This window comes from Falco cherrug, chromosome 12, assembly GCF_023634085.1.
Source record: "Falco cherrug isolate bFalChe1 chromosome 12, bFalChe1.pri, whole genome shotgun sequence".
Taxonomy (NCBI): Eukaryota; Metazoa; Chordata; class Aves; order Falconiformes; family Falconidae; genus Falco; species Falco cherrug.
This window is the reverse complement of record NC_073708.1, coordinates 22678518-22703142: the sequence shown is the minus strand read 5'-3', so window position 1 is coordinate 22703142 and position 24625 is coordinate 22678518. Positions and strand designations below refer to the sequence as shown.

At 55.5% G+C, this 24625-nt stretch overlaps 2 protein-coding genes across 2 annotated transcripts; one reads left to right on the top strand and one right to left on the bottom strand.

Annotated features, from left to right (window-relative positions):
* Window positions 1-482: 482 nt before the first annotated feature.
* ELOVL1 (ELOVL fatty acid elongase 1) lies at window positions 483-14775 on the top strand. Its single transcript, XM_005437354.4, has 8 exons — window positions 483-507; window positions 11078-11139; window positions 11553-11743; window positions 11909-11989; window positions 12196-12252; window positions 12519-12624; window positions 12785-12921; window positions 13327-14775. The coding sequence occupies exons 2-8, from the start codon at window positions 11094-11096 to the stop codon at window positions 13579-13581; spliced, it is 873 nt and encodes a 290-aa protein (XP_005437411.1). The 5' UTR covers window positions 483-507; window positions 11078-11093; the 3' UTR covers window positions 13582-14775.
* A 3424-nt stretch (window positions 14776-18199) lies between these two features.
* On the bottom strand, window positions 18200-24462 carry CDC20 (cell division cycle 20). Its single transcript, XM_055724463.1, has 11 exons — window positions 24332-24462; window positions 23072-23268; window positions 22395-22540; window positions 21560-21656; window positions 20903-21031; window positions 20360-20556; window positions 19916-20010; window positions 19334-19565; window positions 19094-19219; window positions 18820-18937; window positions 18200-18468 (listed from the first exon to the last, which is right to left on the bottom strand). The coding sequence occupies exons 1-11, from the start codon at window positions 24379-24381 to the stop codon at window positions 18293-18295; spliced, it is 1563 nt and encodes a 520-aa protein (XP_055580438.1). The 5' UTR covers window positions 24382-24462; the 3' UTR covers window positions 18200-18292.
* Between the last annotated feature and the right edge of the window lie 163 nt (window positions 24463-24625).

Sequence of the window (24625 nt, the reverse complement as noted above, 5' to 3'; positions counted from 1 at the left end):
GATCGGCCTCACCTCAGGAACACCAGAGAAAGCAGAGGTCGGAGTGAGAGCTAAGCAAGGACCCTCTTTCTGCCATTTCTTTCATGCCCTCATCACTGCCCTCCAGCCAACCCTGCACCCCGCCCAGGCCCTGCCCAAACCCACAGCCTTTTCCCAGTCATTTTCCATTTTTTTTCCGTTCTGTTGCTGCCCCTCCAACCCCTCAGCCTTCCCAGACAGCTGCCTCGCCCCTAAATATCAGCTAAACCCGCCCCAAAGCCCAGCACCGCCCCGCCTCAAAATGTCAGGGCGCTGCGCAGCCCCGGCCCCTGAGGCCCTGCCGGCGTGGGCGTGGCTATGAAATAGGCGGGCCGCGGCGCCAGCGTCGATTGGCTTCGGGGGCAGAGATCCGCCTTTGTGGGCGGATCTCTCCCCCCGAAGCCAATCGGCAGCGGCGAGGGGGGTAGGGCAGCTCCTTTTAAGGGCGGGGGCAGCCGTGGTGGCGGGTAGAGTGGGGTGCGGCCGGCGGTGAGTGAGTGTGCTTGTGGGGTGCTGCGTACACGTGGGGGGGGTCGGTGCCGGGTGCTGGGTCCCGCCCTGTATGGTGGGGCTGGGCTGGGGGTGCTTGGTTTTTCTCAGGGGTGCTTTTGGATCTTTTGAGATGGGTAAAAGTTTAGGGGGCCTTGGGAAGAGGTGTCCGAGCTTGGTGGTGGGTTGGGGTGTGTGCCAGAATGGCTTTTGGGGCTGTTTGCTGAAGGCTGTTGCAGGCCAGGGGAGTGCTAAGGCCTTAGCAGGGTTTAGCTGTTTTGGGATTGAAGTTCTGCTTGCTAGGGATGGTGGGCCCTACCCCGGTAGAGGCCATGTGCCAGCTTGGCACCTGCTATACAGCCTTCAGGAGTGGAAGAGGCAGGAGGTGTGTGTGTGTCTATGTCCCTGTCACCTGGGATGCTCTGGGGTACGGGAGGAGGTGGGTGGTGTCCCCCTCACGAAAGTGGTAGAGGGATGTGTCTGGGGAGGCTGTGGCCTGATGGGTGGGATGGGTGTTGCAACATGCCCTTGGCAGGTGGTGAGGCTGGGTGCGGCTAGAAGGTGCTAGCTGAGACTGTCACCCCTATGGAGGGGGAGATAACTATAATAACAGCGTGGATCCTGTGGCAGGCCAGCAGTGTGCAGACCTGCCAGTGTCAGAGGGAGGAAGATAAGTGGGGTCCAAGTTTGGTTGTTCAAGTGGGTTTTTATAAGTACCTGGGTCCTGATGGTGTGAGGAGCTGCAGTGATCACAGCGCCCCGGCTCATGGCCTGGTGCCACTGCCCCAGGGCACCCCCAGGGTGTCCAGGGAAGGGTGCAGTTCCCTTCCCGTGGCCGGGCTGCCCTCTTTCGGGACAGTAGCATGCTACAGCTGTCCCCTCCGTACTTACTGCCTCTGTTTAGTGCTTGGGATGCTTTTCCAGCCTGCCAGGAGGAAGGACTGCCTCTCCTTGCTGGTTGTGTGCCAGGGCACAAACACCTTGGCCTCTGGCCCGGCAGGTCTGTGCCTGGCGGCCATGCTGGGGACGGGGGTCCCAGCTGTGCTGGGGCTGCTTCCCTGCTGCTGGCAGAGATGGGCCCTGGGCCAGCTGTGTGTTTCCTCTCCGGGTCAGGATCTGGTGGCCGCACAGCTTCGGGGGAGGGGATGGGCATCGCTGCACTGGTCCCTCTGGTGGGGCTGGCACAGCTGCTATGGCCGGCCCTGGCCTGCCCCTCCCGCGGGCAGCAGGGCAGGCCGCAGCCAGGGCTCGCTGGAAGGTGGCTGAACCCCCCCCGTCACGGCGGTGGCGGTGCGGGGCCTCCTTGGGGCCAGCGGCCGCCGGGGTGTCACGCAGCGGCCCTTCCCCGCAGCCGAGCGGCGGCCCCGGGCCCGGCCCTGCAGGCCCCGCTGGCGGCAGCGCCGGCGCTCGGCCGTGCCGCGGCACCGCGCTTCCGGGTCCCGGGGCGGCGGCAGGCCCCGGCCGGGCCCCACCCCGAGGCCGCGCCGGGAGCCGCCCGCGCTGCCCGCTCCCGGGCTGGGGGTCCCTGCGGGGCGCGGCGCTCCCTCCCGCCAGCGCCGGGGTGCGGGAGCGAGGCCTGTGCGCGGTGCTGCCCGGGGACCCTCCGCCCTGGTGCGGCCGCTGGGCTGGGCTGGCTGGAGGCGGTGGGGATGTGGAACAGCCGAGGCTCAGCGCTCTGCTGAGGCTTCACTGTAGCAGGGCAAGAGCAGCCTCCGGTGGCGGTGCTGGCCGCTCGGAGAGCCTTCCACACAGCCCTCAGCATCAATGTACCATTGAGAGGGCTCTTCCCTCCTCCCCTGGGCAGGGTGGCAGTACCAGGCCTCCCCCGCTGCTGCGACACAATGTTAGCTTTGAGCGGGGCTTGTGTAGGTGCTTGGCTGCTCTCTGGCCCTTGCTCTGGAACGCGGGTGGGAGGAGGAGGAGGTCACTGTCACCCTCCTGGTGGCAGCAGTAGCTTGGTTGCAAGCTCACCTTGGGTTGGCGTGTGGTCATGCACAGGGGTCCGCACTTGCAGGGCGGCTGCAGGTTGGGGGTGGCAGGTCTGTGCCTTGGTGCCCAGGCTGCTTCCCACAGGAGGTCTGTCAGGTGCTCTTGCCCTGACCGACCACTTTGGTTCTGGAGTCCTAAGGGCAGGAAGAAGTGGCATGAATAGCCCTTCCCATGGTCACTGGGCAGTGCAGGATAGCGCTTGGCGCTTTACCTGCTAGCGTGTTGTCAGAGGATCTCCTCCCCTCTCGGAGGCCCAGATTGCCTGTGCAGCAGTGCATCCATCCTGATGTGCTGCCCCAAATTGACCACCTTCTCTTCTGCCAGAATGCAGCCAGGGCAGATTCCTAGCTGGATAGAGCTGACCTTCCAACCAGACCTGCTGGGCAGCTTCTTGAGGATGGTTTAGAGAGTCAAACGCTTGACTGAGACTGCTGTGTTTTATTTCTTTCCTAGGAAGCCCCTCTAGCTCATGGGTGTGAACTGCTGCTGATAGCTACTTCTCATAGGAAGTAGCACAATGCCAGCTGTTGCAGCATCTACTTGCTGCATCTCGCTATGGTGATTAAGCCATGCCACCCACACAGCCTGGGCCTCTGCAGTCCTGCCCTGCATCGTATTCTCCCTTCTTTCCTGAAAGTCTCTTAGGTGGGGGGCATTATGTGGTCCTTCAGGACAGAAATATAATATGAGAGAAAGTACTGTTAAAACTGAGACTAGGAAGGTAAAAACTGATTTTGACCTAGAGGTTTCTCACACCATGTTTTGGATGTGAAAATAAGTGAGCTTATACAAGGTGCATAGTGTTTTCTTTCCTGGTGGAGAAAAGCTTTGTATTCCTAGGAAGCTCTAAAGCTGGCATTGGAAGCAAGTGCATTGTTGCATGCTTGGCTTGGCACTGTCCTCGAAGGTTGCAGGTGAACACTCCCTTTTTCTGCTGGGGTTATAGCACAGTCAGCATTTGGATTGAGATCCTTCTTTTAGGAAAAAGCTTATGGGAGATATTGGGAGTGGTGCCTGTGATGGCCCAAGAGATTATCTGCATTTCTGTGCCTTTGTATTGGATTTATACTAGTGTGTGCCCTACTGGCTGTCAGATGGTGGGAGTACTTGGGCTGGAAAGTCTGGTTCTTGCCAGTCAAACAGGTGAGGCAGCCTGGGCTCCTGCAGGGAGGAGCCAGGGCTCTTTGCTGCAGAAGTTGTGGGGCTGCTGTTGCTCGGAGATGACAAGTTGCAGCTGCCACAGCCAGCTCCCCACCAGCAGGCCTATGTCTGGATGCTATCTGAAACTTTAGTGGTGTGGAGATGGAGGTGGTAACTGGGTCTGATGTTTCTTGATTTTCCCATAGCATCTCATGGGGTATTTAATTTCTGGTTGGTTCTTCCCTGTGGGATGGATCTGTGTAGTAAACTGTCACTGTGGCAGCACGTTCTCCAGTCTTGCTGCAAGGGTTGCTTTAACCCTGTGGATCAAATTGGCTAGCTTGCCCTGATGGTTTTTTAATAATTTGCTCTGTATATATACAGGTTTATATCTCATGCTGCTTCTGCTGTCCCTGTCTGTAGAGGACCAGCAGTAGGAGTAACAGCCCTGGCTTTGAGTGGTCCATCTACACCTGTGGAGTTAATCAGCCCTAATGCTGCTTTTTTTGTGTGTGTGGAGGGCTATGAAACCTGTTAAGGGTGGTATCTATTGAGCCTTATGCCTGTTGGGATTGCTGGTGCCTGTACTGTGCTGCTGGAGTCTGACTTCCCTAGTATTGTTGGAGAAGATCTTTCTCTTGTTGGAAAGCGGTTGTGTGGCTGCACTGCCGCCTTGATGCAGAGGGTAGTGAGGCCCAAAGCTGGTGTCATGGTGAGTTCCAGGCAGTGACCCCTTGTCTCAGTGAGAAGTGCCTCTGGGTTCACGCTTGGGCTTCTTGAATGGCCCAGATAGAACTGTTGGAAAGGTTTTAGGACTTGCTTTGTGGACTTCTGTTGTCCATCTTGTCTTGGTGTGCCTGTCCAATTAATGCACAGGCCTGGATGGGGCAGAGCATGTTAATCATTACTGTGTAATGATTACAGACACAGCTGTGGGAACAGAGGTGAGGCACTTGCATAATGATTAAAACCACAGAGATGAATACTCTGGTACAGCCTTCCTTGCCTCCAGGTAGGGGTGCTCTGTGTTCCTCTGCTAGAGGGCTTCAGAAGGCTTGACCTGTTTCTAGAAGCAGGTGTCAGGAGTCAGCCTTGCTCAACCTAGCCCTACCTGCCCTCCTGTGTCACCTATTCTGTCCTTCCTGATGTGCTCTCCCATGCACCTGGGGGGGGGGGGGGGGGCTGCTGAGTGCCATCACTTCAGAGAGGGCCCCCAGCCATCTCTGCTTGCTTCACTCCTCATCTGGTGCTGCACAAAGGAGTGGACATGGCTGTGTGGTTAGCTCAGAAAGGAAATGATTTTTTCCACTTCTGTAGGCATCTTGTCCTCAGTTTCTTCTGTTCCTTCACTTTACTCCTTTGTTCCTTGCTATGTCAGACTTTAAACCTAATGTGGCCTTTCCCCTGCTTTTTTTTCCCCAGCTGCTCTCATCTGTACTGATATCAGTGCCCTGAATATGCAGCTACTAGTGTTGAACATGATAAGGAGTAAGCCTACTCTTAATAGCTTGCCTGATCAGTCTGGGGAGGTGCTGTCCCTGGAAAAGAAATTGTGTATGCTGTGGCGTATAGACCTTTTACTGCAACATGTTCTTGTGGGCCCTTGAATTCTGATTACCTGCCTTGTTTTTTGTACAAGGTTACCCATACCCTGTTGCAATGGGCTTGCTTCTTTCCCTGAAAACTTGCAAGGTGCCACGCTGACTGCCTAGGCTCTGCAGAGTTTGCCTGCTAATCTGGGAGTTGTCTTTTGCTCTCCCTGCTTCCAATAAGCATGGGAAGAGGAGAGCTTAATCTCAGTTTGAAGGATGGTATCCAAAGGCCTCAGGGTTTTACGGCCACTGTGTGAGATAATGGTAGAGTATTAACACATACTTGGTGAAGATGGGGAAACTCCTCAACTTTAGACAGGTTGCCTCCTACCACTTGAAGCCATGTGCCAGGAGCAGTGCTCAGCCAGTGTGACTCCTGCCAGAGTTGTTGCATATCAAGGATTTGAGAGTTTGCATCCCTTCTCTGCGAACACAGTCCTATACTGACTTCAGGGTATGCTGATGCAGAGCATATGGTACCAGGCTGTGTTATTTGACACTCAGCATGAAGTAGCTGAGCCAGAGGAAGTGACAAATGGATGTGATTCAAGTAGGAAAACTTACCTGGTGGTGTTAGTATGAAGTTTCTTTGTAGACTTTGTGGTTATGTTGTGGGCTGAGAGTTCTGGGACTGGTTGTCCTCAAATTCTGATCAGACTCTGTCCCAGATCCTCAGAGCCAAGGTGCCAGGCTAGGAGAGCAGCTTTCCTTCCTCTGACCTAATGTGCTGGTGTGACTTTCCATGCTTGAAACATAGCAGTTCATGCTTTCCTACCAGACTGGTCTTCTGTGCCGTGGTGCATAGGCATCTTTCAGCTGTGATCCCTCTTGAGGGTAAAACCATGACTTTAGTAGCATGTGGGCAACAGTGCCTTAAGTGGGCCTTCAGTCAGATGGCTGAAATCATTAGCTATAATGTAGGTGTACTTGAATACACTCGCCTGTTGAGTGCTTGCTCTCTTCTGCATGTGCTAGAGCTGGTGTCCTGAGATGCTATGTGTGAAACAAGTATGCAGTGTCTGGTTACAGGCCTCTCTCCCTTTTACCAGGGCACAGAGCAGCAGAAGGAGATCCAACTCCAGTGTTCTGTGCTTCACTGTAAACTTTAGCCTTGGAGCGATCCCACTGCGAAGTTGGTAAAGAACAGGGTTTAGCTGCTTAGGGCTGGCCAGGCTCCTTCTCCATGTTGACTTGCTCTGACTGCCTTACTGCTTGTGCGGTGTTCGGGGTAGACGTGGTTTTGTGTTCCCCATCTTGCTGGATTCACTTATGCATAAGCTCAGGAAAGCTTCTGGAGCTGTGACTGAGTGCTCTTGGTGATGGTTTGTGGTGCCAGCTTCTGTGTGTGCTGTGCACAGCCCTGTCTGTGCCTGATCTGGGGCCAGCAGACCCTGGGCTGGTCAGTCCCACTCTTCCAGAGCAGCGGCTGCTGCTTCTGAACCACAAGTCCCCGTAGCTGTGCTGGAAAACACTCCCTGGGTGCACAGAGCTCTGTGTAGTTGTTACTGGACCCCACAATGCCTTTCTGGAGCTCCAGGAAGCTGGGCAGGTGCTGTGATGGGGAGCTGGAGGAGGAAGATGCTTCTTCCTTAGAGGCTGTGAAACTCAGAGCTACATCAGGCAGCAAGTCTTGTTGCCAGCTTGTAGGTCAGGGATGCAGGTTGGTTTGATACCTGGCCAACTGGTTATCTCCTGACCTTTGAGGGTTGCTACCTTCTCGGGAGCCCCACAGTGGCCAGGCCTGCTTTAGCCAGTTCAGCAAGGGCCCTGTGCCAGGTCTCCCTGAGGTGGCAGCTCTGTGGCCACCTACCAGGCTGTTTTGGTGTTGCCTGTAATTAAACTAGTGGGGAGATGAGGGTGGCTTGCTTTTGTACTTCTTACAGGACTGATTTCTGACTCCCATGCTGATGGGGTAGGGGTGTTGGGTGTTGGATGGCTGAGGCAGAGTGTTGCTTGCAGGTGGCTGCTGTGTGGAGAGAGATGCATGCTGTGAGTGAGGCTGTTAACAAAGAAAGCTAGGTTGAGTCCTGCTCTCTGTCAGTGTCGTGGTTACCAGTGCTGTGGCCTGGCTGCTGGGGCTGTTTTTAAAGGCCTTGCTGTTCTTGCTGAAGTAGCACTAATTAGCTGTATAGCTCGTTGGAAATATGCAGCGTACACATTGCTTGGCGTAAGCAAGTATCTAATCCTTGATGTTGGTTACTAGGGCAGAATGTGGCCTGATACTCTGGTTTGCAGATGGTGGGAACTCTCTCACTGAGGTGGGGAAGTGACACCTTGTTGGTGAAAGGTGGAAGAAGATGTGTTGCAAGGTCTCTAGATATCATGCAGGGTGTGTTTGGGTCCCAAGGGTTCCTGGTGCTTTGGGATGTTTGGACTTGTTTGCTTGACTTCTCTTTGGCTGTTGAAGGCTTGGCTTTGGGTTCCCCATCTCCTCCCTTGTCCAAGAGGATCAGGATCCGGAAGGAGTCAAAGGAGAGTAAAGTCTCCCCCGTGCAGAGAGGACAGATACCGACCACTGAGCTGTGAACACCTGTAGTGTGTGATGTGCATTAAGAGCAGATGCCTGGCTGGATGGTGAACCCCTCAGTGCAGAGAGACATGAAGTGTTGGTGTTGCATGTGGAGGAGATGGCAGAGGTGAATTCAGGTTCCCAGGCACTTGCTGCTCTGTGCTGGAGAACCCCTGCCAACAGCAGAAAGGCTGGTGTGGAGCCATCATGGTCAGGCAGGCCAGTGCACTTCCCACCCTCCTGCTTAGTGAAGGTGATGCTTGGGCCTACTTTGTAACTCCCCCTTTGCAGCTTCATTGCCAACGCCTCGAGGCCAGTGGCTGCCCCTTGGGAGACAGGAGGGTGAGACAAGCCTGCATCTGCCCACTGAGCAAGGCGCACACTTCAGCCTCTCTGATGCAGGGCGTGTAGCATGCCAGTGGGGGTACTAAGTCTCGCAAAGACCTGAAGACCTTGGGGCTTCCCTGGATATGTAGTTGCTCTGTTAGAACATCCTGCTGCATTCAGCTGCCTAGGAAAAGCTGTGGAAAATGCATAGGCCCTTCTCATAAGGGCCTGTAGCATAACTTCGTTAGTTCTGCCCTGGTAGAAGTCCTGGTGCTTGCCCAGAGCCTGTGTTCAGGACAAGTCCAATGCCTCCTGTCTCCGTGAGGCATGTATGACTAGGAATGCTGGAGGTGTGTCACAAGGCACAGCAATGAGATGTTGCTGTTCACCCTGGTAGGGACTTCTGTGCTAGTGCTGGGTTGAAGTGCGCTTCTCCCACTGCTTGGGGGGACAGCTGTCTGGGTTCAGGGCTGCTGCCGGGAAGACTCTTGTCTGCTGTGTGCTCTGTGCAGCCTTTGGCAGGTCTGTCACACGGCAGCTTTGCCCTGAGTCTTCTCACCCAAGTCTCCAGTGTCCTGAGACCCCAAATTGTTTTGACCTGGGTTCCTAGTTGGCCAGTGGTGCTGCAGCATTGCTGGCATTAGGGTCAGCAAAGTAATCCATAGTGCCTGAGCTTGTGTGTCCCTGTACTGTGAGAGATAGCTCTGAGCTTGTGGGTGACTGATACAATCTTCTCATCCTAGCTTGCCCAAAATAGGCAAGTACTCTTCAGGGTTTTGTCTCTGCCCTGGACCTGTAGTAAGGCTGACTCATTCAGCTTGATAAGATAAACACAGAGCTTGAATAGTCAGGTACCTGTGCTGGGAGCTAACTCTTGAGGGCTCCTCAATCTAGCAAATAAAGGTGTAGCTGGATGTAGTGGTTGAAAGCTGAAACTAGACGGACAAGTTCAGAGCTTGCTCTTGGCCACTAAAGCAACATAAAACTCGGCAGCTTTCAGGACTTGTACTTACTACGTTTCCCACAGCTGGAGCCTTGAGTGGCTCTCAAGGATGATGTAGTTCCTGCTACACTTTTCTGTTGCGTGTGGAGAGTGGATGATCTTGGTAGTGCCCTGGACCTTAAATATTACTTATGTCACAGTGATACTACAAGTAAGTATTCTTTGCTGTTAAAACCCTTGAAGCCTTGGTTTGGAAAGGGGAGCATCTGTCTGCTGCTGGTGCCCTTGAGGTGTGGGAATCTGTCCCAAATGGGCTTTGCTGCAGCTACCTGCTGAGGTGGAATGGGGGTCCACCTTCTGTGCTTTCTGAAGCACAGCAAAACTTGGACTGTCAGTGGGGTGTGTGGCTGCACAGGCTGCTCTAGAGCCTTGCTTGGAGGAGTGGGTACTTCAGGGGCTGGGGGGTGAAGTGGGGGAATGTGTTCCACCCCACTGCTGTTGCAGAGAGGTGCATGGCACTCCCTAGTTTGGAGGAGCACAGAGAGGGTATGACTGTGCAGGCACAGGGCCCAGAGCTCGTGCTGCTGCTGCTGCACTGAAGTGACTTGCAGAGAATGGTGAGCCAGGATGGTGTGTGCCAGCCTCCTGTGTAGACTGCTGCCAGTGAAGCCTGTTGTGTAGGTGCTTTATAGTGTCTGCTGCTGTCCTGTGGGGGTCCCAGCCAGAGCAAAAAGGACTTTGCTGAGCTCTTACTCTTGCAGCAAAGCTGAAGGAGTGATGCTGGTGCTGGCTGGGGAGGGCTTGAGGTGGCAGAGGCTGCTGGATACTTCAGCTGGGACCTTACTGGGAAGAAGGTTACTCTGACTTCAGCCTCCTGACTGCTGGTCTGGGAGAGGCTCTGTGCTTCCTGGTGGTGGCAGCAATAAATGTCCTGGGGAGACTGGGCTGGGGACCTGTTTCCCCAGGCCTGTGCCTGGGCAGTGATGGCTGTGTGCCTTCCTGGAGGAAGGGGTGGGTGGAGTGTCTGGTAGCAGCTGTGGGGAATGCCTCCCTTGCAGGTGGGTGAATCAGGTGAGGCTGGGCCTGTGCTCTACCTACTTTCCTGCTGCTCTGGTATCCTGTGGTCTGGGGAGAGGCTGGGGAGCACAAGGTGCTGTGTGAGGCTGTTTCAAACTTGCCTGCCTGGGCCCTTCTTGCTTTTCTGGAGAACATCTGTCTGGTGCGTGCTCATAGTGAGGCTGAGCAAGTGTGGGGTGTGCCAGTACTTTTCCCTGCAGCCTTATATCCTTCTCCTGCAGCTTTCCCCTGTCTGGGGATACTGTGCCCTGTCTGGAAGAGGGGTGGAAATGTCATTGCCAAGTAGGCTGCACCTAGCCTCTGAGGTGCTGGGTTATGGGGTGGTAGCTCTTGTCAGGAGAGTTTGGTGCAAGGGTGCAAAAGCAGGAGCTCTGACACCAGAAACTGGTGTTTGCTTCTGAACCAATGGCTTTCCTTCCCTGTGCAGTGGGTGTGCCAGTGATGATGTGTCTCCTCTCTGGTGAGGGTCACTGGACAGGAGCCCAAAGCTGATCATAAAACTACTGCTGTGTGGAGGGTGTGGGCCAGCTCTGTTTCCCTTGGAGACCTTGCACCAGAGTCAAGCAGAGCGGTGTGTTGGGTGGCTGTGGGTGGCAAGGCTGGTGGCAACATCGTGGTGGTTGTGGGTGATAATGCTTGAGCCTGTATACAGCAGGAGCAAGAGTAAAGGGCTGGAGATGGTGCTGAGGTTGGAAACTTTCCAGCTGGCTTGAAATGTTAGGATCCTGCCTTGGAAGGACTGCTGGTGGTGAGTGATGGGATTCCCAGCAGAACTGGGGAGATAGGGCCAGGCTCAGTGAGAAGTGGGGAGCATATGGCTCAACTTGAAAGTGGTTGCCGGTGTGTGATCAGCTGAGAGGAGAGCAATGCTGGCCACATACACATGACTATCTCACAAGCTGTGCTTGAAACTTGCCGATGTGCAAGGGCTGTGCTCTGCAGGCTGCATGCCTGGGAAAACAGCTGCCTGATCTGCCCTTCCTCTCTTCGCAGAGGTACTGCCACCACCATGGAGGGGATTGTGACCATGTATCAGGACTTCATGAAGAAAGCAGGTGAGTGTTTGGCTCTGCCCAGCTGTGGGCAGGCTTACTGCCACAGGTGTTGTGGGGGGTCTGTCATCCCTGAAGCAATCTGGGTCTAGCTGCATCCTGCCTCTGCCCTGACATAGATATGGCTCTGGGTTTTTTTGGGCTGCCTGTTATGAGGCTGTCTTGCTTCAGTGCTTGTGCAGGGCCTTTTGGGGCACTTCTGCTTTCCTTGGTGGAAGATCTCCAGGCTGCCCTGCAGTGTGGCTTCAGGCTGTGCCTTAGTCAGTTTGGCTGGCTTCACCAGCCTCTGCTTCCAGGCTGCCCTCCTTACCTGTGCTCCTGTCCTAGGAGAACAGGATTGCCAAGTCCTTGCTGCCACTCTGGCAGCAGGTTGGGGTGAGGATGCTAACCACTCTGTATCATGCCTTTCTCCACAGACCCCCGCATTGCTGATTATCCACTGATGCAGTCCCCGTTCCTTGTGATGGGCATCCTTCTGGCATATGTCTACTTTGTACTGTCCTTGGGTCCCCGGCTAATGGCCAACAGGAAGCCTTTAAACCTGAAAAAGTTCATGGTCCTGTACAACTTCTTTCTGGTGGGGCTGTCACTCTACATAGTCTATGAGGTGAGTTGTTGGCAGTAGGCTTTGTCTGGCATGTATAAAGCAGAACATGCATGCTGTTTGGGTGATGGGGAGCCCTTTTGCAGGCTGTTCTCTGCCCTTCTGTGCAGGGCTTGAAGTGCAGTGGGTGATGTGTTGGGTCTCATCCTGATGATGCTCTTGTTGTAGTTCCTGATGGCAGGGTGGCTTACTGGGTACACGTGGCGATGTGACCCTGTGGACTTCTCGCAGGACCCCAAGGCCCTCAGGGTGAGTTCTCATCCCTCTCCTGGTAAGGGTGGGGGTGGCCTTTAGTGCTTCTGTCTGGACAGCAAGGTCACAGGTGCCTCTCCTGAGGCAGAGAACTTGCAGTTCCTGGCCTTTGGTTTCACTGCAGGATTACTCTATGGAGACCCTTGGTCACTGGGCATGTTCAGGCTGAGGTGGGTCTAAAATGTTAACCTGTTCTGTTACAGATGGTCAGTGTTGCTTGGCTCTTTGTCTTCTCCAAGTTCATCGAACTGACTGACACGGTGAGTGAGTTGCTGGGGAGGCCTTGTCACTGCTGCTGGGCAGGGAGTTGAGGCCAGTGTGCTTTGGGGTAGGTGCTTTCTTCAGCCCTTCCAGTCTGACCTAGTAGTCTGTCTGGCCTTGCTGCTGAGGAGACCACTCTGTGTGGTGACAGTCAGCTTGGAGATGGGGGAAGCATCACTGAGATTATATGCTGAGTTAGTGGCTCAGACAGCTCTAGCTGCTCTCAGAGCTGCAGGTCCTTGATGCTTTTGGACTCTCGTTGCAGGTGATCTTTGTCCTGCGGAAGAAGAATGAACAGGTCACATTCCTGCACCTCTTCCACCACTCTGTTCTGCCTTGGAGCTGGTGGTGGGGAGCAAAATTTGGTCCAGGTAAGATGGAAACAGTCTGGGTGCACAGCTTGGGGAAAGGGTGAGGTTAGCCCCAGCATGCTGAGAAGGGTTGTTTGGCCCTGCTGGGCTCCTAGGAGCTGCTTGTAGTGCAGGCTGCTGTGTGAGATTGACTTGCGCTAATGAAAATGTGTCTTAACAGGGGGAATGGGTTCATTCCATGCCATGATCAATTCCATGGTGCATGTTGTCATGTACTTCTACTATGGGCTCTCAGCAGCAGGACCTGCCTTTCAGAAGTACCTGTGGTGGAAGAAGCACATCACAGCCATCCAGCTGGTGAGTCGGTGCTGTGGAGCAGAGCATGTGCCCTCAGCCTCTGATGTGAGAGGAGCAGGCCACCCCTTGTACCTATGAAAGGTGTAGCCAGCAGCTGTAGCTGTCTCTTCTGTAGCTGCTTGCTCTGGCCCACTGTGGGCCTCCAGTAGCCCTGTCAGCCTGGTTAGCATGTAGGTGCTGCTCAGACTTCTGCCCCTGGGCTGCAGCCACAGTGGGAGGGTGAGAGGCACGTGCTGCCTTGAGACTTGTGCCTGCCTCTTCCAACTGCTGCTGAGTGTGCCTCACTGTAAGGACCTCTGCTTTAGAGAGGGAAAGGACCCTACTGGTTTCGTTTAGAAAGGTTTCTAGTGGGATCCCTGACCCCGCTCCCATGAATAACTTGTCCTTACTCTGCCTTGCTCCCAGGCACAGTTTGTGATTGTCTCCGTCCACATCTCCCAGTATTACTTCATGCCCAGCTGCCAGTACCAGTTCCCCATCTTCATCCATCTCATCTGGATTTATGGGACCATCTTCTTCATCCTCTTCTCCAACTTTTGGTACCAGTCCTACACCAAGGGCAAACGGTTGCCCAGGGTGGCTCAGCAAGCAGCCCAGCACAACGGTAGCAGCATTCATGAGAACGGCACTGTCACCAATGGCAAGGTCAAAGCCAACTAGAGGGCAAGGCCCTCCCAGAGCCAATGAGAGCCCCGGGGCAGAGGCAGCTGGGACCTGTTCCCCTGCTCCTGGGTGCCACAAGCCAAGTGCCTACAGACTGTTGTACCCCTGTGTCCAGCCCTGCTGTCCTCTGTCTGCATGCCCAGCCCCTCTGCTCTGAGCAGCCATGGGCAACTTTTCCTGCTCCTGGGAGGGCTTGTGCTGTTTCTCGGCATTGCTGAGCAGAGAGGCAGCTGCCTGCATCACAGCTGTGGGGCTCCAGTCCCATTCCAGTGTTTCCAAAGGAACTTCCCCCAAGTGCCTACATCTGGCCCTTCTGCCTGGGGGCCATTTCCTTCTGAGTAGGACCAAAAGAAGAGACCGGTCCCTGTCCTGGTGCCCTCTCCTCTCCCCTGTCTCATGAGAGCCTGTGTGGATGAGCAGACTTGTCCCTGGCTGCTTGCTGCTGCCAGCTCAAGTGTGAGTGGTCCTGCTCTACCATGCCTTGTGCCATTTTGTTCCATACCACAGTGCTGCATGTCCCTTCTGGTCCCTGTGTGCCTAGGCTGGGGGTCCTGCCCTGGCATATCTGTGCTCAGGCATGGCTGCGGAGAATGTAGGGGCAGTGTCTATAGGACTCGAGGGTCCAGACCTGCCCAGTACAGTACATATGCCCTGTGCCTAGTATGTTGCAGGGTTTGTGACTGCCTGAAATTCTTCCCCCACACAATAAGCCCAGGTTGCCTTGCCTTTCTGTGCCTGGGCTGGGTGCTTGGTGTGTGCTTTAGCCACACTTATGGGATCCTGTATGGCAGCTGGTGGCTTGCTCCGGAGTGGGGGAGGCCAAGCTCAGCTTTGTCTTGGACCATTTCCACTTCTGCAAACTCAAGACTTGAGCAATAAGTGCCCCTAGAATCAGCTCCTGGGCTCCCTTGCTGGGGACCAGCCCTGCTTGGCCCAGTGTGAACACAGCAGAGGATGGTTGTAGTGTGCCCTGCTGTGGTGTAACAGTGAGTACCGCTTCCCTCTGTGGATCTGACTGGGCCTGGGTGAAGGTGTACTCTGCCCTGCAGCAGGGCAGGGCCTCGTGCCCGTCACCTGCTCTGGCCGTAACTGAAACCATGCTCATGGCCTTGAGGATGAGGTGAAGGAGCCAGGCCCTGTCAGATTGGGCTGCTCTTCTATCACAAATAAACAGACAGAAGGAGAAATGGCTCTGCCCTCTTGTTTTGTTTTTTTTTTTCCAAGCTTGCTGTGCTCAGAAACTGTTCCAGGTGCTTGTCCTGCCCGGTGTGGTTGGAGGGAGGGCTGCAAGAAGCAGCTGGCGTAGCAGGTTTATGTGTTGGGGGGAGAGGGCGATAGCGCTGTGCTGATGAAGCATGCTGATGGCAGATTGTTTCCAAGTGTTTTGGTAGAGCCGGGCTGGGGGCAGGAAGTGTGTCAAGGCTCCTGTTGTGAAAGTGGCTCCACCCTGTCAAAGAATGGCTGGGGTGGAGTGTGGGTGTGGGCTGGGACAGGGGCCAGCTGCCCAGGAGGAGCTGCTGCTTTTCAGAAATCCTGGGGAGCCGAGGTGTAGCACGGCAGGGATCAGAGACCCTGGAAACCCAGGTGGTGGAGTAACAGCAGTCTGCTTTCTGCATCTGCTAAAGCTGCTGCCATCTGTGAATGCCCCTGCAGCGTGGGGCTGTGCAGAACACTGCTCCGGTTGATCAGAAGGAGGTTTATGTTGCTGCTGCCGCCTTGTTCGCACTACAGAAGTGCATCTTGGCTGGCTGGAGCAGTCTGGCTTCACTTCAGTGCTGTTAGGGTGCAGCACTGCCTTCCCCATCACCTCATGACAGGGGCCCTCTGATGTGACTGAAGCCTGGAAAGAGGGGTGGACTTCTGGTTGGGAGGAGTGCCTTAGGCCAGCAGGCTTCCAGAAGCTGAGTTTCACCATAGGTTTGGTTGCAGTGTGGGAGGGTTTTAGTGGATGTCCAGCCAAAGCCCTCGAGCAGGGCTTGGTGTGAGGGAAGGCTCTGCTGACCCTGCCTGAGCTGCTGTACTCCTCAAGGCCGTGCTCCGAAGTGTAGAAAAAAACTCTTTGAGTGACCTGTTGTGACCAATATGCCCAAGTGCAGGTGGGCATCACCCAGTTTTACAAGGCTCGGTGCCCTTGTATGTATGAAGCCTTAAAATGGGATCTGCCTGCTCCACTGTGTAGTGTTCTTCTAGTTGTCGCTGCTTCTCTCTGGGCAGGGACTGGCAGCAGGGCTCGTTCTGGTCCCTGCTGAAGTGGTGTGTAACGTTAACTCCGTGCTTAGAAGCCATCGCTTGAGAAGCTGTAGATGACAGCCCAGCTGAGATGGAACTTTCCTGTCTAGCCTCCTTCTCCCCTGCCTCAGCTGGCTCTTGGTAAAGAGAGGGCTGTCTTTGCCCAAAATAGTAACAATTCTTTAGACTACTTACGCTTGGTATGCTGGGTTCCCTGTGCGTGCTCTACTCTCCCTTCCTCCAATTGTTCCTGTTAGCTGTGATCTTTCCATGGGCTGGCCGTGGCACTTGGTAATTTATATGCTGTCATGGGTCAGTCTGGGCTGCTGCTCCGAGCTGCATTCGCACCGTATATGGCAGCATTTCCTGGGCCTGCGGGATCCTGCCAGCTCCTGCCTCTGTTCCTCCTCTCTCCCAGGCATAGGACTAGTATGGAGCCAAAGGCAGGCTGCAATATCATCATCTTCTAGTAATGCACAGAGGACTTTCAAGGGGTGTAATACATGGCTTCTGGGGATGGGTATGTGCTAAGGAGAGAGGCAAGGCAGGCTCCCTCTGAGAAAGATGAACTTTGGGAGTGAAGAAAACACGCCAGCTTTCAGGCAGGTAAAGCCTTCCTTGCAGGGTCAGGGACCATGGGAAGCCTTAATCTGCCGTGTGGCTCCAGGGCAAGTCTATACTAACTCCCAGCATCAAACTGCAGGGGCGCGGGCAGCACTCCTACAACAGCAGCACAGCTCTGATTAGGCTGCATCCCCTTCCCCATTAGATCCAGCTGCTGTTCTAGTATTTGCTTCTGAAGAGGAAGGAGAACTGCTTCTTCCTCCTTGAACCTCTTCCCCACGTGGCCAAACGGGGGTGGACCAACAGCCCTGCTGCAAGTGGTTGCCTGAGTGCCCCCCATAGCAGCAGTAGGTGTGGGGCTGCTCTGGGGGGGTGTGGGGTGTGCATAGGCTAGTCACAGCACAAGTGGGTGCCAGTGCTGCCTGCCTTTGAAGGCTGCAGCTGGCTTAAAGCTCAGGAGGCAGAGCAGGAGCCGCATGCCAGGTACACCATGGCACCGTGCTGAGAGGAAGGTGAAAAGAGTTAATAATCCACCTTCAGCTAATCACAGGCTGATGGGAGGCACGGGCTTTGTTGTGCTGCTTTGCACAGGCCAAGGTGCTAATCAGCTGTACAGTGTCCCTGGCAGCGCTGGTGCAGCTCAAGGACAGGTTTGATGGGTCTGGTGCAGCCCCACAACCTCAGTCACACTGGCTGCAGAGCAGCACAGCTTTACTCAGGTAAAGGCTCAGATATGCTCCCTGCAGCTTGCACTAGCAAAACAGCCTGAAACAAATTTATTTTGCCAGGTGCTGGGGAATCAGGCTCTACCAGCTGTCAGCTGAGCTGCGCTGCCTGCTTCCCCCTGTGCAGCCTGAGCTTGGCACTACGGCTTTCCCTCAGCAGCAGGGGAGGGCAGAGCAGAGATAAGGGCTGCTGGAGGAATGTATGACTAAGGGCCCTGCACTGGGTTGATGGTGCTTTGGGAAGCCTCTTGCATGGCTGTCCAAGTTTGCCCCAGCAAAACCAACATTTTGTTTTGCATCAGGCTTCATACCATTGCCAGCCCCTTTCTTGCCTTTGGAGTGATTACTGCTGTTGCTGTATGTTTCCAGCCCCTGCACCCTCCTTTTTTTGCAGTAGCATTTGGCTCCTTAATTCAGTACTACACTTACTGCAAAAGTAGCTGTTCTACCCTAGCACTGTAAGCACAAGCAGCACTGGCTGCTGCACAGAGGCTGCATGTAGCAGAACAAGACTAACTGCTGCAGCTCAGATTGCCAAGAACAAGTCCCCAGACTGCTCTGGCACAGGTAGTAACTGCTGGTAGTTGCCTGCAGAGGCACCGTAAGGTGCACCTGGCCAAGAGACAGGGCACAGCAGAAGCTGGGGGCACATATGTTGTGCTTTCAGTTGAGTCTTGCGCCTCCCCACATCTGGCACCAAAGCAGGCAGCTGCTAAGCAGAGGGCCTTGCCATAGGCATGAGCCAGTTCACTAGTTGGTAGAAGCTGAGGCATGGTGAGGCCACTTCCTCCTAGCCCCACTGCTGGAAGTATCAGTTTTCATGCCCTGACCAGGAACAGAGGACTAGGAAGTCACCCAGGCTACAGCTTCCCTGTGGTGCAGCAGCTGATTATGACATACTTGCCCTAACTGGGACAGACAGACAAGCACAGCAGTGTCACAGCATCCTTTTCTCCTACTTTTTCTCAGGCTGCCTGCAAACTCTACCTTAAGAACAAGAGCTCCACCACTCACCCAGACCCCAAACTCCAGGGAGGAAGGGCTTGGTTCTGTAAACCACAGCTTCTTCCATCACATCCATAAAAAAACAAACAGTTAAGTTAAAGCACTTTATTAACATTTAAAACATTTAAAATACTGTACAGTGTGTAAACCAAGAGTTTTCCCCTTCCCACAACAGGCCTGTGAACTTATCTGATGCCCTGGTACATGATGCTGCTTTTGACACTATTTGCCCTCTCTTTCTTCTTCTTTACCGGGTCCATCTCAAAACAGCGCCAGAGCCGCAGTGTTTCATCAGCAGCTGCTGAGGCCACTGTTGCACCATCAGGGCTCATAGTCAGATTCAGGACTCTAGCAGTGTGACCTGGGAAGGAAGAGATGTGCAGTCAGGGCTAGCCTGATCACCACATGCTGTGGTCCATCTGGTTCTAACAGAATAGATACAGGAGTAAGTGTATGCCCCATGAGCACCACCAGTTTGTACAGCTGTCCCCACGCCATGCTGCAGCAGCATGAATTCACATCCTCAGCATGCCTTTGGAGCAACAGTGCTTTTCCAGCAGCAAACAGGAGTGCCTCCCTCTAGCAGCATGCTAGGCACCATGCTGCATCAGCAGTGCTCCAGGCTGGATCACCAGTCTGCTCAAACCAAGGACTACATCTGCCTCGAGCCTCTAGCAGCCCTCCCTTCCCCAGGCAAAAGGGCCCAGCCTACCTCGTAGCTCAGTGACCTTGGCCATTGTTGGATACTTCCATATAACTAGCTGATTCTGTGCAAAGCCATGGCCTGAAATGAACTCCTTGTAGTTTGTTGACCACAGGATAGAGCAGACCTGGGAAGAGTGAATAACGCAGTTCAGACAAACTACATGTGCTGATGCTCACTACCCAGAGATGAGCATGGTTCCCTCCTTCCCCATGCCTCAGAAGCCAGCAGCTTTGCATAGGTGTCCTGCTAGAAGGTGTTTGTCTCCAAGTTTGTGTCTTACCTGGGAATGGGCATCAACAGCACTGAGGCAGGCACCAGAGCACACATTCCAGATGCGGATATATCTGTCACTAGTCCCACCACCAGTGGCTAGAACATTAGACTGCCATGGACACCATGCCACAGCCTGAGAAAAAAAAAAAGGGTTAATTCTAAGACATGCAAGAGGCAACCTGTGCACAGCCAGTGCCGCATGTCTGCCTTGCACACAGACATGTGTCCACTGCAGCCCTGCACTCACCTTGACAGCACCCTGGTGCTGAGTGAAGGTATGTATAGGAGCAAAGTCTCCACTGTCCCCCTGGGTGCATGGCCAGATGTTCACCAGATTGTCATTGCCACCACTGGCGAGGTAACGGCCATCTAGAGACCACTTGAGTCCACACACCTCCTGTGTGTGGCCAGCAAGTGTGGCCACATGATGGTCAGCCACTCTGACATCATGGTGGTGGATGTGGCCAGTCCGTGCCCCACTGCGGAGAGAAGGTTTGCGGGGTCAGGCTGGCAAGTGTTTTCAGCAAAATTAAGTTTTGTACTGTTGCAAGACTGCTGTACCTGCCACTGGGTTTCAGCCAGTGTTACCAGCATTGCTGGCCTGTTGGTGTGAGCAAAGCAGCTGCAGAAACTCTTCACAACTTCAGCACAAAGGGCTGAAGACAAGAGAGGCCTTCTCCCCATAGTCCCAACAGAACAGGCTGAGTAAGAATCCCAAGCTAGGACAGACTCCCCTCTGCCATCCCTAACCTGCACCACTCACAGATCTAGGACAGAAATCTGCAACAGCTGGACACGGTCCCTCACCCACCCCAACACACTACTTTACCTGGAGAGGATGTAGCTGTTCCAGCTGAGAGACCCCACACGGGAAGAATGGCTGGTCATATTTCGGAGACGTTTCTGTTGTTGTATGTCCCATAGCTAGAGAAGCAGAGCAGTAAGTTCTTCAGAGGATGAAGAAACCCCAGCCCTGTTGCACTGCCCTAGAAACCTCCCTGCACAGGCTCTGGCATTCAGCTTTGTCAGAGATCACTTGTATCTTGCATGCCTACAGAACAGAAGCTAACTCCCTTCAGGTGTCAGAAAAACCCGAACCCAAACTCTGCCTTACATGCTGCAGCTGGTCACTGGCTGTGGACATTTCCACCCCACATCAGTCAAGACAAGTCAGGGTGCATGCGCTCCTCTTGTGCTAGCCAGGCCTTTGTCCCAAGGCTCCACAGCTCCAGCAATCCCTAGACAACACCTCTAGTTTTACTCCTGCACTCACCTGGACCTCAGCATTACTTGTGCCAACAGCAAGGTAGTTTCCTTCCTTAATCCATGACAAAGAGGAAACATAATCATCTGGATGCTCCATCTGCAGCAGCTGGATAATCTCCCCAGAGGTGTGATTCCACAGATAGACAGAGCCGTCCAGAGCCACGGCCAGGAAGTTCTGAGAGCTCCAGTCAATAAGATTCAGATCTACAGTTTGGAAGAACAATGCAGGTCACACCGCTCTTCACCAGTGCTGATGTCAGATCTTCCACCTGCACCAGGTGTATGCACACACACACACACACGTGAACATGCACATACAGGTAAGGGGACACCTGGGTGTCACCATGCCCTGCTAGTGGTGTCAGTTAGCCCTGATCCAAGTCACCTACATAGCACTTTGGACCACTGTTCCTATTATGACTACACAGGAACACTATATTCCAGCCCAAGTGCTTAAGATACTGAAACAGCCCACTTACACTGTCCTAGGAGCTGCACTCCAATGGAGAATGACCTCTATGCCCAACACTCAACATTTCAGCCTACTTACAGTAGTCATTGCGGATCTCTGGTGCATCCAGGATCCTGTCTGGCATTGAGGGAATGTATCTGCCATTCTTCCTGCTGGATCCAGGTGTCAGTTTCTGACTGTAGAGCACTTTCAGGTTATTCTGATAGCCTGTGTGCAGAGGAAGAGATTTGTTAGCACAAGTTACTATTTCCTCCAAGCTAAGCACTGCTCACCCAACTAGAAATCCCTTCCAGTGAAAGTGAAGTTCTGAGGGAAGAGATACACTCAGAACAGTGCAGTGTCAACATCACTGGCAGGATGAACTCCAGATCCCTGATTCACAGCAACAAGTTTAACTGACAAGCACCTGGTTTTCTGTATCCCATTATGTTCAGTGACAGTTAAGCTAAGAAGTGCACAGCAAAGAATCTGAAGCTTTTGCAGACCTCAGGAAGGTTTGCCACTTGTACTACAAGTGAACAACTGGCAGTCTTTCAACTTTTGTAAATAAATTCACTGTAGCTGTTAAGCAGTCTTTCAGCCTCAAGAACCCCAAGGCAGGAGATTCCAATATGCACAGGAGCTCTGAGAAGCCAGCTGATCTCTCCTGTGTCCACCACACCGGGCCTTGGTGTTGCTGTTCCCCTGCCCAGATCTCTCCAGCTGAGTCAACTCACACAGACCCTGTTATCATACCTTCTGGAGCATTCTGCGGCTTTCCACTGAGGCGGAGGATCTTTGCCTCTTCTACATCAAAGCCATTCAGATTCACTGCCCAGGCTTTCTGTTGCTCCTACAGAGACAAACCACCCTCAGTGAGAGGCATTTGAAACACTAAGCCCATGCTGCACTTGGAACTGCAGTTGGCAGAGCACACACCTAAGCCCCCTTCTAGCAGGTATAGTGCTGTGCAAGTCAGCTACAGGCAAGCAGGTCAAAGTCTTTCCTTAGACTTTGGCACACTGTCCTGCTCGTGTTTTCATACAGAAGAGTGGCAAGTTGAATGTCTCACTGCCAGTGGGGAGAGCCACAGCCACAAGGGACAAATGCTTCATAAACAGATTTCAGAACACTGTAGACATTCCAGAATAGCTCCCCATGTAGACATTGTCCTGAAATAGCTGCCAGCAGCAGTTTCACAGTGCACAGGCTCACAGCTTTCTGTCTCTGTAGCCTGCTCTGTTTTAAAGTCTCATTAGCCCAAAGTTGAATTTTGCTACCAGAAGTAGCAGAGGCTAGAGTGAGTGGAAACAGAGGTGTACTGCTCTATGCTCTTCCCTGTGCCTAGGGAAACAACCCTACAGAGCAGCTATGCTCAGGCTCCTGTGTAGCATCTGTGTACCTGTGCCATCTTCAGGCTCTAGAGCTTCTACCTCATCCCAGGCTCCTGAAGCCCAGAGCTGGAAGCAGTGATGGCTGGGGCTGTCAGCCCCATGTGCCTGCTGAACTTACAGTTTGCTTCTCTGTAAAAGGCCAGGAAGGATTAGGTGTTTGGTAGTGATCATTGTAGCCGTCTTCGCAAGATGCTCACCTTCTTGGTAGGTGACTCCTCAGCAGGGTCATTCTCTTTGGTTAGGAGGAAGTTGGCCACCTCCATCTGCATAGTGCTGCGGTTGGGAATGTAGCGATCCCCTCCGGCCCTTGTTGGAGTGCTCTGGATTTTGGATCCAGATTTACCTGCATTCACACACATAAGTAGTCTTACATCTATTGAACAGCCTGTATTAGAGCTTACAAGAAACAGCAAACCCAGCACTCTTCCAACACAAACAGAACAGACAAACAGAACTCAAAGCTCACAGCATTCAGTCACAACTCTAATTTTTGCACCTCCCTGTATAATTGTATTAAGCTCTGGTTAGGGTCTGCCAGGAGACAACTCCTTTGTTTTAGCGCAACAATCCCAGAGTTCACAGATAAGGGGAGGATACAAAAATAGTTACAGCGGTCTTACCCGCATTTGTCCCAACACACAACAGTGCCAGCAAGGTATTTCAGCCAGCCCCAGAGCACAGAGCTCTGCCCACCTCATGCTGGGGAGAAGGTGGGCGATTCCCAGGAGCCTGTCAGCATAGCCCACCTCCTCCTGCCTGACTAGGAAGCCGACTAGGGCAGCCTGGCACAGACCCCAGAGCCCCACAGATACAGGCAAGCAGCCCGGACCACGCTGTCCCCACCTAACCCACTCCGCCGGTCCCTGCCGCTCACCGGGTGTCTGGGACGGTGTCTTGCTGCTGTAGGAGCGATTGGCCGGCTTCATGGGCGACACGCCGGCGGGGTTGGGCCCCAGGGCGCCGTTCTCCTTGGCCTTGCGCTGCCACCGCGCGGGTGGCGCGTTCGGGATCGGCGCGTCCAGCTTCAGCAGCCCGTGCAGGTCGGCCTCGAACAGGAACTGCGCCATGGTGCTGCGGGCGGGCGGCGTCAGCGGGGCCGCGCAGGGTCACCGGCCGGGCTGCAGCCCTCCTCCGCCGGGTCCCCCCTCAGGCCGCCCCCCGCCCCGGGCCGCCTCCACCTCAGGCCGCCCCCCCCCCCCCCCCCCCCCGCAGGCCACTCCTCCGGGTCCCCTCCACCTCAGGCCGCCCCCCCCCCCCCCCCCGCAGGCCGCTCCTCCGGCCGGGTCCCCTCCACCTCAGGCCGCCCTCCTCCCCCCCGCAGGCCGCTCCTCCGGCCGGGCCGCCTCCACCTCAGGCCGCCCCCCCCCCCCCCCGCAGGCCGCTCCTCCGGGTCCCCTCCACCTCAGGCCGCCCCCCCCCCCCCCCCCGCAGGCCGCTCCTCCGGGTCCCCTCCACCTCAGGCCGCCCCCCCCCCCCCCGCAGGCCGCTCCTCCGGCCGGGTCCCCTCCACCTCAGGCCGCCCTCCTCCCCCCCGCAGGCCGCTCCTCCGGCCGGGCCCCCTCCACCTCAGGCCGCCCTCCTCCCCTCGGCAGGCCGCTCCTCCGGCCGGGCCCCCTCCACCTCAGGCCGCCCCCCCCCCCGCCGCAGGCCGCTCCTCCGGCCGGGTCCCCTCCACCTCAGGCCGTCCCCCCCCCCCCCGCAGGCCGCTCCTCCGGCCGGGTCCCCTCCACCTCAGGCCGCCCCCCCCCCCCCCCGCAGGCCGCTCCTCCGGCCGGGTCCCCTCCACCTCAGGCCGCCCTCCTCCCCTCGGCAGGCCGCTCCTCCGGGCCCCCTCCACCTCAGGCCGCCCTCCTCCCCCCTGCAGGCCGCTCCCCCGGGCCCCCTCCCCCTCAGGCCGCCCTCCCTCCCCCTCAGGCCGCCCTCCCCCCCCCGCAGGCCGCTCCCCCGGGCCCCCTCCACCTCAGGAGACTCTCAAGCTGCTCCCCAGGGCCCTCTTCACCACCGAAGACCCCCCCCCGCCCCCGCCCAGGCCGCTTCACCACAGCCCCCCGGACGACTCCTCAGGCTCACCCGGACCCCCCGCAGTGCCAGCCCTCCCCACCTGCCGCTGCCCTCGCCACCGGCCGCCCCTCACCTCCGCCTTGCGGCCGAGACTCGCCCGGCCCTTCTCCACCGCCGCTGCATTTAAACCCCGCAACTGCCGCTCCTCCTATTGGCTGCTTCAAACCCAACCGCCGCGCACTGCTATGGCGACCACCGCGCTCGCGTCGCGATTGGCTGGGCCGCGGGGCGGGGCTCTCCCCAGCGGGCGGATACGGGTGCCGTTAGTAGGCGGGCGGAGGGGCTCGCGGCGGGGCGTGCGCTGCTCCGCTTCCCGCGGGACCGGGGGGCGGGGCGGGGCGGGGCGGGCGCCGCGAAGGAGCGAGGA